The sequence below is a fragment of the Perognathus longimembris genome, chromosome 5, assembly GCF_023159225.1.
Source record: "Perognathus longimembris pacificus isolate PPM17 chromosome 5, ASM2315922v1, whole genome shotgun sequence".
Lineage (NCBI taxonomy): Eukaryota > Metazoa > Chordata > Mammalia > Rodentia > Heteromyidae > Perognathus > Perognathus longimembris.
In genome coordinates, this window is record NC_063165.1 from 30308149 (window position 1) to 30323570 (window position 15422).

The 15422-nt window shown below is 37.4% G+C and overlaps 1 protein-coding gene across 1 annotated transcript in view; it reads right to left on the bottom strand.

Moving 5' to 3' along the window:
• Gabrr3 (gamma-aminobutyric acid type A receptor subunit rho3) overlaps window positions 1-7590 on the bottom strand; it is a 38396-nt gene extending 30806 nt beyond the window's left edge. Inside the window, exons 1-2 of the mRNA XM_048345956.1 lie at window positions 7466-7590; window positions 2266-2378 (exon numbers count right to left, since the gene is read on the bottom strand). Of these exons, the coding sequence (XP_048201913.1) occupies window positions 2266-2378; window positions 7466-7590 (238 nt within the window). The remainder of the gene's footprint in view (window positions 1-2265; window positions 2379-7465) is intronic.
• Between the last annotated feature and the right edge of the window lie 7832 nt (window positions 7591-15422).

Genomic DNA, 15422 nt, shown 5'->3' on the forward strand with positions numbered 1-15422 from the left:
GTGTCTGTCAACTGTCACACGCAGGCCACGTGGGGTTTATGTCACAATGCAGATTTCTGCTCAGCAGCCCTGAGTTGGGACATGAGCTTCTGAGCTTACATTAACTCCCAGACGATTCTACAGCTGGTCCTTGGATTTCTTTGAGTGATGAGGTGTCAGTGGGTTGTTTATTTCAAGGTCCACGTTCAAGGACGGTCATTTTTCTTTCACTCTTTCTGACTTTCAATGGTCTAAAATAATCCCCATAAAAAAACCTTCGCCTTTGAATAGAAAGCACTTGAGTTGAGGAGCCCAACCTGAGAGGAATGAGGCTGTTTGCATTGCTGTTGAAATGATTGCCTGCTGAACTGTTCCTCCTGAGAGGCCAGGCCATTACTGTGCAGGTACCGCCCTCTAGTGGCCAGAAAGACCTATGCCGGATAAGTTTAACCCAAATTGCCATAAAATGATTAGGGAGGAAAAAAATTGGAAAACATTAAGAAAACAAAAACAAAAACATAAAGACAAAGATAATAGTTGTACTAATGTCTTATTCAACACTTAGGAATTTTTGACATTGTTGTTTAAAGGCTTAAATCTTTTTGGGAAAATTGAGATAAAGATGACCAATATGACAAAAAAATGAGTGGAGGAGAAAAGATTATCTTTTTGTCTCCACAGGGGACAAAAAGGATAACAGTTCTAAACCCTCTTAATTTCAAGGGCTTCTAAAAATCTTAATTTATAATTCAGTAAACATGAAAAATAATTTGTAAACAAAAATAAACTAACCTGTAACCTGATGTTAGAGGATCAAATCTAACATGATTCTCAAAATATGATTCCTAGAATAGCAGCAGCAGCAGCAGCAGCCTCTGGGAAATTGGTAAAAATGCAATTTGTTGTCCCCCACCTTGATCAAGTGGATCACAAATACTGTGAGGGAGGCCCAGTGGCCCACCTGACTGTTAAAATGTGATTCTGATGCTTAGAAATTTTGAGTCGCTGATTACTGAAATTGAGGTCAGGTCATTAGGGCCACACTGTGTGTTCCCAGGAAATTGAAAAAACAAAACAAAATAAAATCAGCCTTAAACAAAAGGACTCTGAATTCCAAATGTATTGGATTTGCATCCTGACAAGCTTTCCCTTGCTGAAAGGACATGACAAGAGTATGACATTCCCCATCTCATTCTGAGTGCTTGGGCCTGCTGTTAGTGACATAACTCTGCTTCTCACCCTCATCAGCAACTCCCTCATCTCCACATCCATAGGGATCATGCATCCAGGGAAATGGGAAACTCTGATTGAGAAAATAATCATCTGGATTATTTAACAGGTAGGCTTTTCCCCCCACCACACACCCTGACATTTCCTAGTACACTTGGTGCACGCCATAATGCACCTGTGATGAAACTCCTGAAGGGAAGATTTGGCCTCATCATGTACCTGGGGCCTAAGCATGTGCCTCTCTTGGGGCCTCCTCCCATCCTCCTTACTTGCCACTGTATCTGGCCTTGGGAAAAATCTCCTCTCCTTCAGCCTCAGGTTCCTCATGGAATGTGAAGGGTCACAGCATTTCCTGTTTCCTAGTCACTGTGCAGGTGGAATAATGTAGTGCATTAAAAGATTAAACATAGAGCTTGTCTAATATGTTTTGATTAATTTCAATTTTTAAGCAGTGAAGAGAAACAAATACAATTAATTTAATCAGTTCTGCAGAATTGGTTCATAGGGAGCTATAGCTTTTGATGTATTGTGGGTTCTCTATAAAAGTACAGCATTCTAGCTCATAAGAATAACCTGTAATATTATATATTGACACCCTTTAATCCAATTTATAAGTTATAATGGAAAAAATTATTTGTTAGCTAGGCATATATTCACTATTTACAGAACACATTTATCACATTGTGAACAGTACAAAAGTGACTTTGAGGATGAAACTAAAATAAAGTTTCTATTATTCTCATTCTAGAAGTGTAAAAGGTTTCTTCTAATACTGGGATTTGAACTTAGGGCCCGTATCCACTAGGCTTCGAAGTGCCTTAGTACTTGAGATATGCAATCCTTTTGATTGTAGTTTATTTTACACTTTTAAAAATCAGGGTTAGCCTGAGACCATGCATCTCCTCATTCTTTGTATCTTGGATTACACACTTGAAACACCACTAGTCTTTAAAAAAAGTTGGTCTTCACTGGTACTTTAGTTCTAATTGAAATAAAAACCCATCTCTGTTTTCACAGAATAAGTTTTAACTTGAGTTTTATAAGGAGACCACTTACCTCCAAATCCAGGTCTCATTGCAAAATCATGGTCCTCTATATGGAGAAGTTGCTTGTGCTTCAGAGGCCACATTTTGGTACTGTCATCTTTGCTCATTCTACTGTCTTGCTTGCTGTCCCATCCCAAGGGAGAAAAGAAAACCTTTCAGAGATACAGTCTATCTGTTTTCAACACAGCATGTTGAGAAATGAACACACAAACTTCCATTTTTGTCACTTCATGTTGTCAAGACCCGCCTTTAATGGCTCTTTGTTATATAAGGGGAAGGTAGGAAAGATAAAGTGAATTTTGGAGATATGCAGAAGATACACTATATGGAATTAGTTCACACAATACTTCTCAGATTATGGTTTTCAGACTTAGAATATTCCAATTATCTGGGGGAAAGTGATCAAAATTCAGATTCATGGACTCCAGTCCACCCAACGAGCCTCCAAGGAATCAAAGCTTGGCAATGTCTACTGCTTTTATACAATCCACCTAAGTGCATCTTGGGATCATTGAAGTTGAACCACCTCTGCATGAACAGGGTGAAAAAACAACAACATTAGGGAATTGTAAGATTATACAAAGAATGTTTGCAAAAGAAAAATAAGACAGAAAGAGAAGAGTAGAGGCAGAATCCCTGTCAGAGGTTCTAGAACTTACAGGACAGTGCCACTTGGACCAATGGAAGCCAAGTTGTGAAGCAGGTAGTCTGTGTTATCTGGAGCTCTCTAGGGTGAAGGGATATGGGGCGTGCTGTCTGCACATTTCCTGAGAAAGCAGTCCTATCGGCACCTGTAATGGTGCACTTTGTCCAGTGCTGGACTTCTTAGACTCATTTTGTTCCCTGAGCCAACTGTTTTCCAGTGGTATTGCAGGTGTGGAGACAGAAAGTGTGAGAAAACCCTTCATGTGTGTGGCATGCTGCACATGAGATCCCTGATGAGAAAAAAGTGCTGGTCATAGTCACCATTATCTTGGTCAGCAGAATCAGTAACTCTAAACCCTGAGGGGTCAAACTTGTAAATTCTTGTCACTCGGGATACCTGAGTTGTTTTTTGCATCTCCAATTTGAATTAAAAAGAAAAAACAAAACACTAGTCAAGGGAATTTCTTGAGTCAATGAGGAGACCTGAATAAGGAGATTTTCAGGTCTTGAAACAGCTGGTGGAAGAAATATGTGCAGGCAGAGATCACTCTGTGTGGTCCAAACCCCAGAGGTTTAGACATATGTAGTTTCCAGAGATAGAAATAGAGACATTGGGATAAGACAATGAATTCAATTCAAAACATATTTAGCCATTATGTATTGAACTACTTCCAAGGAACAAGAATTAACTAGGAACATAATTCTAAAAAACTCAAGTGAACTATTTATTAAAAAGCAAGAGCAGAGGGCTTTTTACTAAGTACCTACTCCATTTAAGACACCCTACTACATGTTTTGTAAATATGAGCTTTTTTTTTTGGCATACATCCAAATCATCTGAATTTCTGGGCTCCATGCCCAGAGTTTTAGATTCAATAGGTCTAGGGTATGAAAATTTACACTTTCATGAACATTATTGCTTTGTAATAATATTTTTAATACAATGAAATGGAAAGTTACTAATGTGTCTTGACCTCTGGGCCTGGGTGCTGTCTTGGAGCTCTTCAGCTCAAGGCTACCGTTCTACCACTTGAGGCACAGCACCACTTCCACTAATGTGTCTTTTCAGAAGCACACTTCTCCATGACATTAGAGAAAGCAAATTTCAGTTAAGGACCTTAAGAACATGAGTTTTAATATTGTTGTTGTTTTTCTAGCTGGGCCAGCGTCATGGGTTAGCTCTCATGACAATCTTTTGTCTTCTCTTCTTTTTTTTTTTTTTTTGGCCAGTCCTGGGCCTTGGACTCAGGGCCTGAGCACTGTCCCTGGCTTCTTCCCGCTCAAGGCTAGCACTCTGCCACTTGAGCCACAGCGCGGCTTCTGGCGGTTTTCTGTATATGTGGTGCTGGGGAATTGAACCTAGGGCCTCCTGTATCCGAGGCAGGCACTCTTGCCACTAGGCTATATCCCCAGCCCCTGTCTTCTCTTCTTAACAACTACTGAAAATGACTGGAAATATCTACATTGTAAATGGTAGATAAAATTTCAATGTTTGTTTTAATGATAATATTTGTAATAGTGTTTAATGAATCATCCTGTAGCTTGTAGCTCAAAAGTGTACCTCATTTAGGATTCAGAGAACTAAAACCAAACATGGTTAGCCTTACAGAGCTGGAAATCTCTCAGGGAGCAGGGGAGAATTTGGCTTACATAGTGTCTAGAATTTTCTTTCTTTAAATATTATCTAAAATGAAGCATTTAATACAAGAGAAAAATTCCCACCTCACCTCAAAGAATCAATATTTTCCCCATTGCCCTTTTGAAGTGCTACAAAGTTCTCATGGAAGATATTTGGAACAATTCTGCTGGGCCAGTGTCATAGATTAGCTTTCTCTTGGAAACATCCACTGAACAGAGTGCACATCTACTGTGTAAGTGGTACATGATATTTTAAGCAGTTTTTAATTTACACAGTTTAAATTTTATTTAATTTATTAATTTTCTCTTTAAGTAGTTGTACAAAGCAGGTCCACTTAACAAAGAAGTTTATGAATACAATGCATCCTGATCAATATTACCCCTTCAACAATCTCACCCCCTTCAAGCTATCCCTTCCTTTACTTTTCGTAATTTTGTGGTATATATAATGAATTTTTGACTTAATTGTCCTCCCCTTTCCTCTTTGTCTGCCTTCTTCCTTTGGCCTCACATCCCCTCTTACATCTATATGGTAGACTACATAAATATTATGAGCTATTCAAAAATAAAAGCATAATAGTTTGGTACAAATCTGCATTCCCCAAACCTTCTTTTGCTTAGGGGCCTTAGAAAGTGCTTCAACAGAACAGATGTTGTGTCATGTCAGGTGTGGGGTCTGGAAGCTGAAGACTGGAAGGAAAGTGTGAGGGGTAGATTTTTTTTTTCATTTCTTAAAAAAATTTTGGTACTGGTACTGGGAAATGAACTCAGGGCCTGGGTGCTGCCCCTGAGTATTTTTGTTCAAGGCTAACACTCTACCACTTGATCCACAGCTTCACATCTGAGTAGATTTTTTAAGAGGAGATTTGAAACCAGAAATCTAGTTCCTATTCCCTTTTGTTTTTGACCATTAAAACTAAGATTTCAGAAGATAGTTATCAGAATTTGGTGTCATCATTACTGATCCTGTGGTTAATGTTGGGTTCATTCAAGATGCGAGGGCAAATTGTTGGAACCTCTGTCACCCTGTTAGCTTCCAGGGTTTCCTGGATGAGAGTATTCATCTTCATCCCTCCATTTCTTCTTTTGAGTCTATTTGGATTTCCTTTTGGGTGGGATTTTAAAAAATTATCTTTAAGTAGTTGTGAAAAGAAGTTGCCATTCAACAAAGTGGCTTCTGAATACAATGCCTCTTTATTATTGTCACCCCTTTCAATATTCTCACCCACTCCTTTCAACCCAGCCCTTCCCTTACTTTTCTTAGTTTTTAGGGTATATATTAAAAGTTGACATCACACACACACACACACACACACACACACACACCTTGTTCGATGTCATCCCTTTAAAATCTTCACCCCCTCCCACTCCTTCCCTTATTTTTCTCAGTTATGTGGGAGAATATAATGTATTCTTGCCTGCATTCTACTCCCTTCCCCTTCATTCTTCTACCCATCTCCTCTTGCCAAGCACTTGAAAGTGCCCATTTTATGACACTTATTTTTGTTGGGCTTTGACTTAGGATTTCTTTAAGAATAAAAAGACATTCTATGGTGTTTAAAGGCATATTGATAACAGTGTGATCAAACTCTAGTTTTCCAGGTCAAGGGATTCCTAGCAGTTAATGGAGGCAAAGTCTGTAAATTCCAGGCACTTTGATGCACTTGTCACTATACCATGCAGCTGACATCCTTACTACAGCTGACTTCCTCCATGAGAAATATGGGCTGACTTTCAGAATGATATTTTATTCTTAATATTTAATTTTTGTTTACTTAAAAATTTTATTGTCATTGTAAAGGTGAGAGATATATAGAAGGGTTACAGTACTATAAGTCAGGTTATGAGTACATTTCTTTTTAATGGTGTCACCTCTTCTCTGGCTTTCTCACAGAGTTTTTACCTCCTGACACCTCCCCCCCAACAAGTTGTATAGTTCATTTTCAACACAGTGTCCAGTGAGAATTACTGCTGAATTAGTTCACCCTTTGTCCCACCACTTCTATGCTCTCTCTTACTCTCCTGCAAACAAGTAAACTTGCATGTAAGACAGAAGGTACAGTGACAAAGGAGAAAAAACAACACTCAAACTATTTAATAAGACACTTGTTTCCATTTCTTACATCGATAAACATCATTTTATATGATCATGTGCACTATTGAGCCTCTGTGATCCTTTGGTCTTGGTCTCACTGTGTAAATGTCTAGAGTCCTGTATAATTTATCATGTCCAAGGTGTTTCTCTTTTTTTTTCTGTCTTTTACTATTCAGTATGTTTACTTGTAGATTTATAGGCACATTCTAGTTACAAAAAGTGAGGGAAAACATGCAACCTATGGTTCTTTGGGCCTGGCTTATTTCACTTAATATAATTTCTTCCAAGTCCTTCCATTTCCTTATGAATGGCAATATTACTCCTTTTGGTAGAAGTGTAGAATTCTACTGTGTATATAAACCACATTCAGAATGATATTTTAAATAGAAGAAAACTATTCTCAAAAACAAGTATTTTTAATGACATGAGACTATCTCACCAATGTATAGGAGTATGTTACCTTAAAATACTTGACATGAAAAGAGTTGTTGGTTAGAATACTTTTACTTAAAAATGTCTAAGAAACATTAAAAAAGTGCTATTAATAAAAACAAGTGCAATACTCTTTGAAGAAATACAGTCCCTAAAAAGAGATTTCTACATGAATCATGTATTTGCTACAGATTTAAGTGTAAATAAAGCCCAGGATTTTGATCCCTCTAATGTCAGCAAGTTGTTATTTACTCTGAGGAGTAAATGCTGCATCTGGAGACAGACACTGCCAACAAATACATATTTCCCCTCAAGGTATGCTTTTGTATTTCTAGTTGGACTGAGGTTTCTGGTGAGAAGGCTGGAGCCACAATCACATGGACTGTGGTGAGAGCCTTACCGGGTCTGCTTCATTGAAGAAGAACACCGTTGGTGGGTCTTCCTGATGTCAGAAGCACAAGAGGCATTTGGCATGAATGTAATCCAGATGTAGGCGGCAGAGACCAACCGGAAAGCTAAGATCATGTCTTCCTGAAGAAAGGACTCAGGAGATGCCACCAAATTGCTATCGAGATTTCTTCCTCATGTGTCTTTCAAAAATTAAACAGTATGCCAGGGAGAAAGTATGAAGAAAGAAATATTCTGCCTTCAATGGTGTATGTTGCTTTAGTAGATTAAGGAAGTTTACAACCTTTGCAGGCGTATAGCTCTCAAAATCATTGGCGATTTCAGGAAAACAAGGCAGAATTTCCCATGTTCAGTTTGCATCTTTTTGTTCATCTTTTCTGGGAAGGTTTCAGTGAGATGCTGATCTCTTCCTCAATCAAAGCTGTAGTCCTCAGCAGAGAAATGGCGAGGCTTGTCATTAATCCTCTTAAGCCTGTGCAATATTATTTGAATCTATTTAATGACTCTGTAAAATAGTATGCTTAATGAGTTAAAGATGATTATTTTAATCTTAATTTTGGATATGAAGACCTTTTATTTCATGACTTTTTTTTTAATCCAGAAAAGTTCTGGGCTTCCCCCTGCCCCCCTCCAATGCTTCATATTATTTCAGCCTAAACAAAAAATGATATTATTTCTTTTCAGGGAAACAATTATATGGTAAGATGATGGTTAATTCCATTGGTAACAAAATGGCTCGATTTAAGGATCAATAGAACAATATAAGAAGCAACTTGATGAACAAAAGTCCTGAGAGGTGTCCCTGTTAAACTGTGGCTTCCCAGGCTGATAAACACCCTTTATGTAAACAGAGTGGAAACACCAAAAGTCTGCAAGGAGCCTCTGGACAGACGTGTCAGTATGCTGGGCTTCTGCAGCTGGAGCACCACGGGGTGGGCAGTACAGGGGCAGCTGACCTTCTTATTAGAACTGAGGGAAAAAAATGTGACACTTCCCAGAAACATAGTATTGTGAAGGAAGTGCTTAAAATTTCTTAAATTGGTTTGTACACTTGACACTTTGCATTTCATATCATTCCTTTAACATAACAATGTATTTTAAAGTTAGATTCTATCTTCTTTTAGCCATTGTGTAAAAATCTTTTGTTCCTTTCCCCCCTTTTTTTCTACTGGGGGTTTGAACTCAGGTCTTTATAGTTGCTAGGAAGGCATTCTACCACTACAAACACACCTTTTGATCTCTGATGGTCTTTGAGACAGGGTCTTACCTTTTGACTGGGTCAATTTGTACTGTGATCCTCCTATACTCATGCAGACAGGCATGTGCCACTGTGTCCAGCTATTGGTTAGATAGGGTCTCACAAACTTGTGTGTAAGAGCAAATACCTAGAATGAAATTTTCTTTCTAAACCACCCTTACATACATGTCCAAACACACTAAATACCATCACATTTTCCATGAAAGTACTTGTATAAATTTACTACTAATCTAGTAGTGAGACTCATCATTTCTTTCTTTTTATTTTCTCTTACTCTCTTTTTTCTTTTTTAGACTGTCCTGCTTTGTATTCCAGGCTGTCTTCAAGCTCTAGTTTCAACTGCTGCTTCAACCTGCAGAAAGCTGGAATTACAGGAGTTAAACACCATGACAACATGTGTGGCATGAACATTTTCATTTCTTTTTTTTTTTTTGGCCAGTCCTGGGCCTTGGACTCAGGGCCTGAGCACTGTCCCTGGCTTCTTTTTGCTCAAGGCTAGCACTCTGCCACTTGAGCCACAGCGCCACTTCTAGCTATTTTCTGTATATGTGGTGCTGGGGAATTGAACCCAGGGCCTCATGTATACGAGGCAAGCGCTCTTGCCACTAGGCCATATCCCCAGCCCACATTTTCATTTCTTAAAACCTTTTTTTTCCCCCTCTTAAGATTTCTTTTAAACACTGGAGTTACTTGTCTTTTAAATACTTCCCAACTCAATAGATGTACTTTTCTCTATGGCTAGAGAAGTATAGGAGTTTTCATGGTTTTCTTTGGGCGGGGGGAGTATTTTTTTAAATAAAATATAAAGCCAATTGGTGAAGTATAAGAAAAGTTGTTCATTTTAACTTTCCATCTCTTTGACTGCCAGATTAGGATGTTGTACTTACGCTGTGATCAAAGTTTTAGTATCTTCTACCTCCATACCACCAGCAGATTCAGTGCTCTAAACTTTCAGTCCTAGGGCTCTGTGAGACTCAATATCACTCAGCACCCAGTACTGCCATTTCCCAATGCAGTTCTTGAACTATACCAGGAATGTTTTGTGAAAATGCTTTCTGTGCACAGAAAGTCATCATGAAATATTGGTAGCTGACAAAGAATAAATAAGATATAAAGAGGGACTTCTTGAAGCTAGTTTAATCTAAGGAATGAATTGATTTGGAGCTGGCCTTTCAGGACTCAGCTGAGTGATTGGGAGGGGAGCTTCTTTATTTTTACCTGTCAGTTCAAGGACTCTTCACTAAAGTTATGTTAGGATGCCTGGAGTATCCTTTTGTATCCAATTGTACCAAATAATCTTTTCTATACCAATTAACCACAGGAGTCGTAACATTAAGGGAGAAATAGACTGTTTATTGTTGTGGTGGTGCGTTGTAAGTAGGAAATGGTTTGAATAAACATAAAAATAAGAGCTGGCCCATAGGCAATCTTAGGGTTTCATTTCAATTACAGTAAAGCATCTGTCTCTGTGGACGTGCTTCCTTAACCTTATCCCTTTGGTGCATTTCCTTTGCAAGCCCTGTAAGCTTCTTAAGAAAAGAGCAAAATCCACATCTCCCAAAATTAAATCATGAAACTCCCAGAGAATGAAATGAATCATAGCGTCTCTGGAGAATCTTGCCAACATTAGCCCTCCCTGTTGTAAATGGCTTCTGGTTCATTTTTCTACTCTTGTGATGCCAGCTACTCCCTATTCTTTTGGCAAGAACACAAGGAAAAAACATGGACAGCATGGCTGTATTCCCAAATCCTTGTCTTGGGGTATATAGCTATTGTGTTACCTATAAAGAGACAGTAAAAAGAAAACTAAAGTCTCATATAGACTGGACTAAGTACATCAAGCAACAGCAACAACAAGAGATTCCCTGCCTCCAGAAATCACCATGGTGTCTATAAGATGTCACCTAGGGAAAATGTTGACAATGTGGAGTCATATCAAGTTTTTGCAGAGGACTTTTGAAGGTGATTGAGACCATTTTTACCTCCTTCTCTCTTTATATACAGTCATCACCAATGTTGCTGCAGGATAGCTTTTAACCCCCCAAGGATATAAAAATTCAAGTTGCTTATTTTTTTATTTCTTTATTGTCAACGTGATGTATAGAGGGCTTACAGTTTCATACGTAAGACAGTGAGTACATTTCTTATCCAACTTGTTGCCTCCTCCCTCATTTTTCCCTTGCCTCGCTCAAGTTGCTTATTTTTGTTTAAAGGCATTGCATTTGTATATAACATCTATACCTCCTCTCCTCCACCTTCAATCAGATCTAGGTTACTTATGATGTACAATATAATGTAAATACAGTATAGTCATCACATTGTACCATTTAGGAAATAATGACAAGAGCAACTTCCGTGTATGTTCATACAGACTTTTTCTGAATAGTTTGGATCTGTAAATTGGCTGAATCCTCAAATATGAATGGTCAACTCTATCAGGAAGCTAGGATGAGAGAGGTTAAGTATGCAAACATTTTCTTTAGTTTTTAAATGTGCTTCATAAGTGAAGTATGAGTACACTTGGGAATCAGTATAATTAGCCATGACAAGACCACCCCTAGTGGACAGTGTGCTCTCTGTTCACAAATATTGCTTCACTTAACATTGCCATTTATCACTTGTTTTCTTGAATTTTTGTAGCTCCAGTGCATTTTCCTTCTTTCATTTCCCTCTTGATTCCTGAAATACAGACCAGCTGAGATATGAATGGAGATTCTGCTTTTAACAAGAAGTTTAGTGGCCCTGAAGCAAAGCTAGCTTTATTATAGTACAATAGCACATTACAACCACAAGATGGTATTATAGGATATATGATCACATCTTGAGCTCTCTAGGAGATCTCTTAGTGGAAAAATAAACAACACAAAAAACCCTGCAAAATACCAGAATCAATTCCAAATGTGTCAAAGACCTCTAGGTAAAAGCAGATACCCTGAAAACATTGCAGGAAGGAATAGGAGAAACACTTGGGCTCCTTGGCACAGGCAGAAACTTTTTAAATAAAGGCCTAGAAACACAACAATTCAAAGAAAGGTTGGACAAATGGGATTGTATCAATCTCCAGAGCTTTTGCAAGGCAAAGGTTATAACTTGCAAGATAAATAGAAAGCCCATAGATTGGTAGAAGATCTTCACTGTCCATACTACTGTCCATACTCCGACAAGGGCCGACAAGGGCCTCATATCTAGAATATACTTAGAACTCAAAAAATTAAATTCTCCCAAAACACATCCTCAAAGAAACAATTGCCCCTTTGATAAATGGGCAAAAGACTTAAAGAGAGACTTCTCTGAATAGGAAATGAGAATGGCCAAGAGACACATGAAGAAGTGCTCAACAACACTGGCTATAAAAGAAATACAAATCAAAGCAACATTGAGATTCCACCTCACCCCAATAATAATGTCCATTATCAAGAAAACTAACAACAGATGCTGGTGGGGTGTGGCCAAAAGGGAACCCTGCTACACTGTTGGTAGGAGTGTAAACTTGTTCAACCACTTTGGAAAGCAGCGTGGAGGTTCCTCAAAAGGCTAAACATAGCGCTCCCCTATGACTCAGAAGCTCCCACTTTTGGGCATTTACCCAAGTGATTGCAAGCAAGACCACATAAAGCTGCTAGACAACTATGTTCATCGCGGCACAATTTACCATTGCTAAAATATGGAACCAACCGAGATGCCTGTCAGTAGATGAATGGATCAAGAAAATGTGGTACATATACACGATAGAATTCTGTGCTTCTATTAGAAAGAATCACATTGTCCCATTCGTAAGGAACTGGAAAAATTTGGAAAAATCATAGTAAGTGTACTGAGCCAGACCCAAAGAAACATAGACTCTATGGTTTCCCTCATTGGTAATAATTACCACAATAGCTCAATAGCTATGTACATATGAACACATAAGATGATGCTAAATGAAATGAACTCCAAGTTTGGGAAATAAGTGGTTTATCTTTCTTGCTATTATTTTCAATGTACCATGTGAAATTACACATTATTTTTTTTTGTCATTCTTCCTCATGGTGTTACCCTTGGTGTCACTGTTACTGATTTTGGTACCCTGGGTATAGTATATACATTTGGCAGAATTAGGGAAGGGAAAGGGAACATCAACATGGAGAGAAAAAGAATAAAAGGTGAACCAATGTAGCAACACTTAAAAGAGAATATGCTGTAAATTAACTGTATAACTTGGTGGAGGCGGGGGGGGGGGGCGGAGGATTGGGGAAGGAGAAAGGTGGGAAAAAAATGAGGGAAGAGGTAGCAAATTTGATAAGAAATGTACTCACTGCCTTATGTATGAAACTGTAATCCCTGTGTACATTACTTTGACAGTAAAAAACCTGCAAATTGCTGTATAATTTGTACTTAACCAATGTAGGCAAAATGAAAAGTTTAATGACATGGTGTCAAATGATTCAGGCAAAAGTCAGACAAAAACTGAATCTTGTTATGAGGAAATTTCAATTTCATCTTAAATTATTGACTGTTCTAAACACACTTCAAAGTTTTCATTCACTATGCATTCTTTTTCTTCATTTCTTTATTGTTAAAATGATGTACAGAGGGTTACAGTTTCGCACGTAACGTGCGTCTGCTGTGCATTCTAAGAACAGCACTTTATCTCTAAGTGCTTAGAATTAGAGGTGAAAACGATGGGAAATGGGGAGTGGTGAAATGTACTCACTGCCTTATGTATGAAACTGTAACCCCTCTGTACATCACTTTGACAATAAATAAATTAATAATAAAAAACCAATATCATATCACCTCATTGTGAGGACAGTTCATGGAGGGTATGTAGAAAATACATTTTATACATTTGAAAGAAGAATGTAAATTAGAAAGTCATTTTGGAAAATAAGTTTGGAATTTCCTTCAAAAACTAAAAATAGAGTGATCGTGTAGTCTCATTTTTCAGTGTATAAATACAGAATTTGAAGTCAATACTTTTTAGAGGTGTCTGTATACTATGTTCTTTGTGGTATTGTTCTCAGTAGCCAAGTATTGGGAAAAACCTACATGTCCATTAATGGATAATGGGTTAAGCAAATGAGGAATATATGCATACATGCATATATTATTCAAAAGAAGGAAATTCTACCATGTGCAATAACACTTGATGAGACTGAAAGATATTATATTGAATAATGTCATCCAACTGTATATGCAAAATTTTGCCTGGTTTCAACAAAATGTGGTGCCTAAAAGATCAAGAAGACAAGTACTGGAGGAGCTGAGGACATCTTTCTCTAAAGGCAGAAAATATGTTAGGACAATAAACTTTGTGTGTGTCATACATCATAATGACAAAGTTACATTATATTGTGTCCATATAGCAGTGATAACATAGTACTCAATTAATAGATAAAATCACAATGGCTTAATTTTCAATAAAAGTTAAAATTGCAATTCTTTGTAAGTTTTACAGTCCTTTAAAATTCATATATGTCAGACATATTTCTTGCTTGATTTAAGTGAATATAGAGACACAAGATGTATATGCTTGTGTGTGTGTGTAGTTTGGTTTGTTTACATTTGTTTGTTTACTATGAGTTGTTTCAAAATTTGCATTGTAAAATGATCAAATTTACTTGTATGCCTTATTGGATACATTTTATAAAACAAAATTTTAACAATGTAAACATGGGCATGTTACTTTCAAGTCAAGTTTTCTTATAATTATAGATTATTCATAAAAATTTAGTAGACAAAAATAAACCATGTTTTTCAAAGACTGAGGAAAATATATATTGATGTTAAAATAATGAAAAATCATGTGTATAATAATGACATTTTTGTTTTTAAAAGCATACGTATGGGGGAGAGAGTTGGGAAGGGGGAAGGGGGGAAATAATGAGGGAGGAAGTAACAAGTTTGATAAGAAATGTACTCACTGCCTTATGTATGAAACTGTAACCCCTCTGTATACCACTTTGACAATAAATAAATAAATTAATTAAAAAAGAATTATAAAAGCATACATAACTTCTGTATGCAAATAACAACACCCAGATTGGATGAAATTTGTACTAAAAGGTTAAGTACATCCATCACTGCTTAATGAAATCATAAAAATTGATGTTCTTTGTTTTTCTATATTTTTACTGTCTTAAAATTATGTTTCTAAATGTGGTACATATACACAATGGAATATTATGCCTCTATCAGAAAGAATGACATTGCCCCATTTGTAAGGAAATGGAAGGACTTGAAAAAAATTATACTAAGTGAAGTGAGCCAGACCCAAAGAAACATGGACTCTATGGCCTCCCTTATTGGGAATAATTAGTACAGGTTTAGGCAAGTCACAGCAGTGGATCACAAGAGCTCAATAGCTATACCCTTATGAACACATAAGATGATGTTAAGTGAAATGAACGCCATGTTATGGAAACGATTGTTATGTCACAGTTGTAACTACTTTCAATGTCCCATGTGTATCTGTAGCTTCTATTATTGATGATGTTCTTGTATAATCTTCCTGTGGTTGTACCTACACTATCTCTGTAATCTTATCTGAGTATATTGGAAACTGTGTATACTGGTATTAGAACTAAGAAATTGAAAGGGAATACCAAAATTGAGAGACATAGGGTAAAAAAAGACAAACAACTACAAAAGCAATACTTGCAAAACTGTTTGGTGTAAATGAACTGGGGGGAAAGGGAAAGGGGGAGGAGGG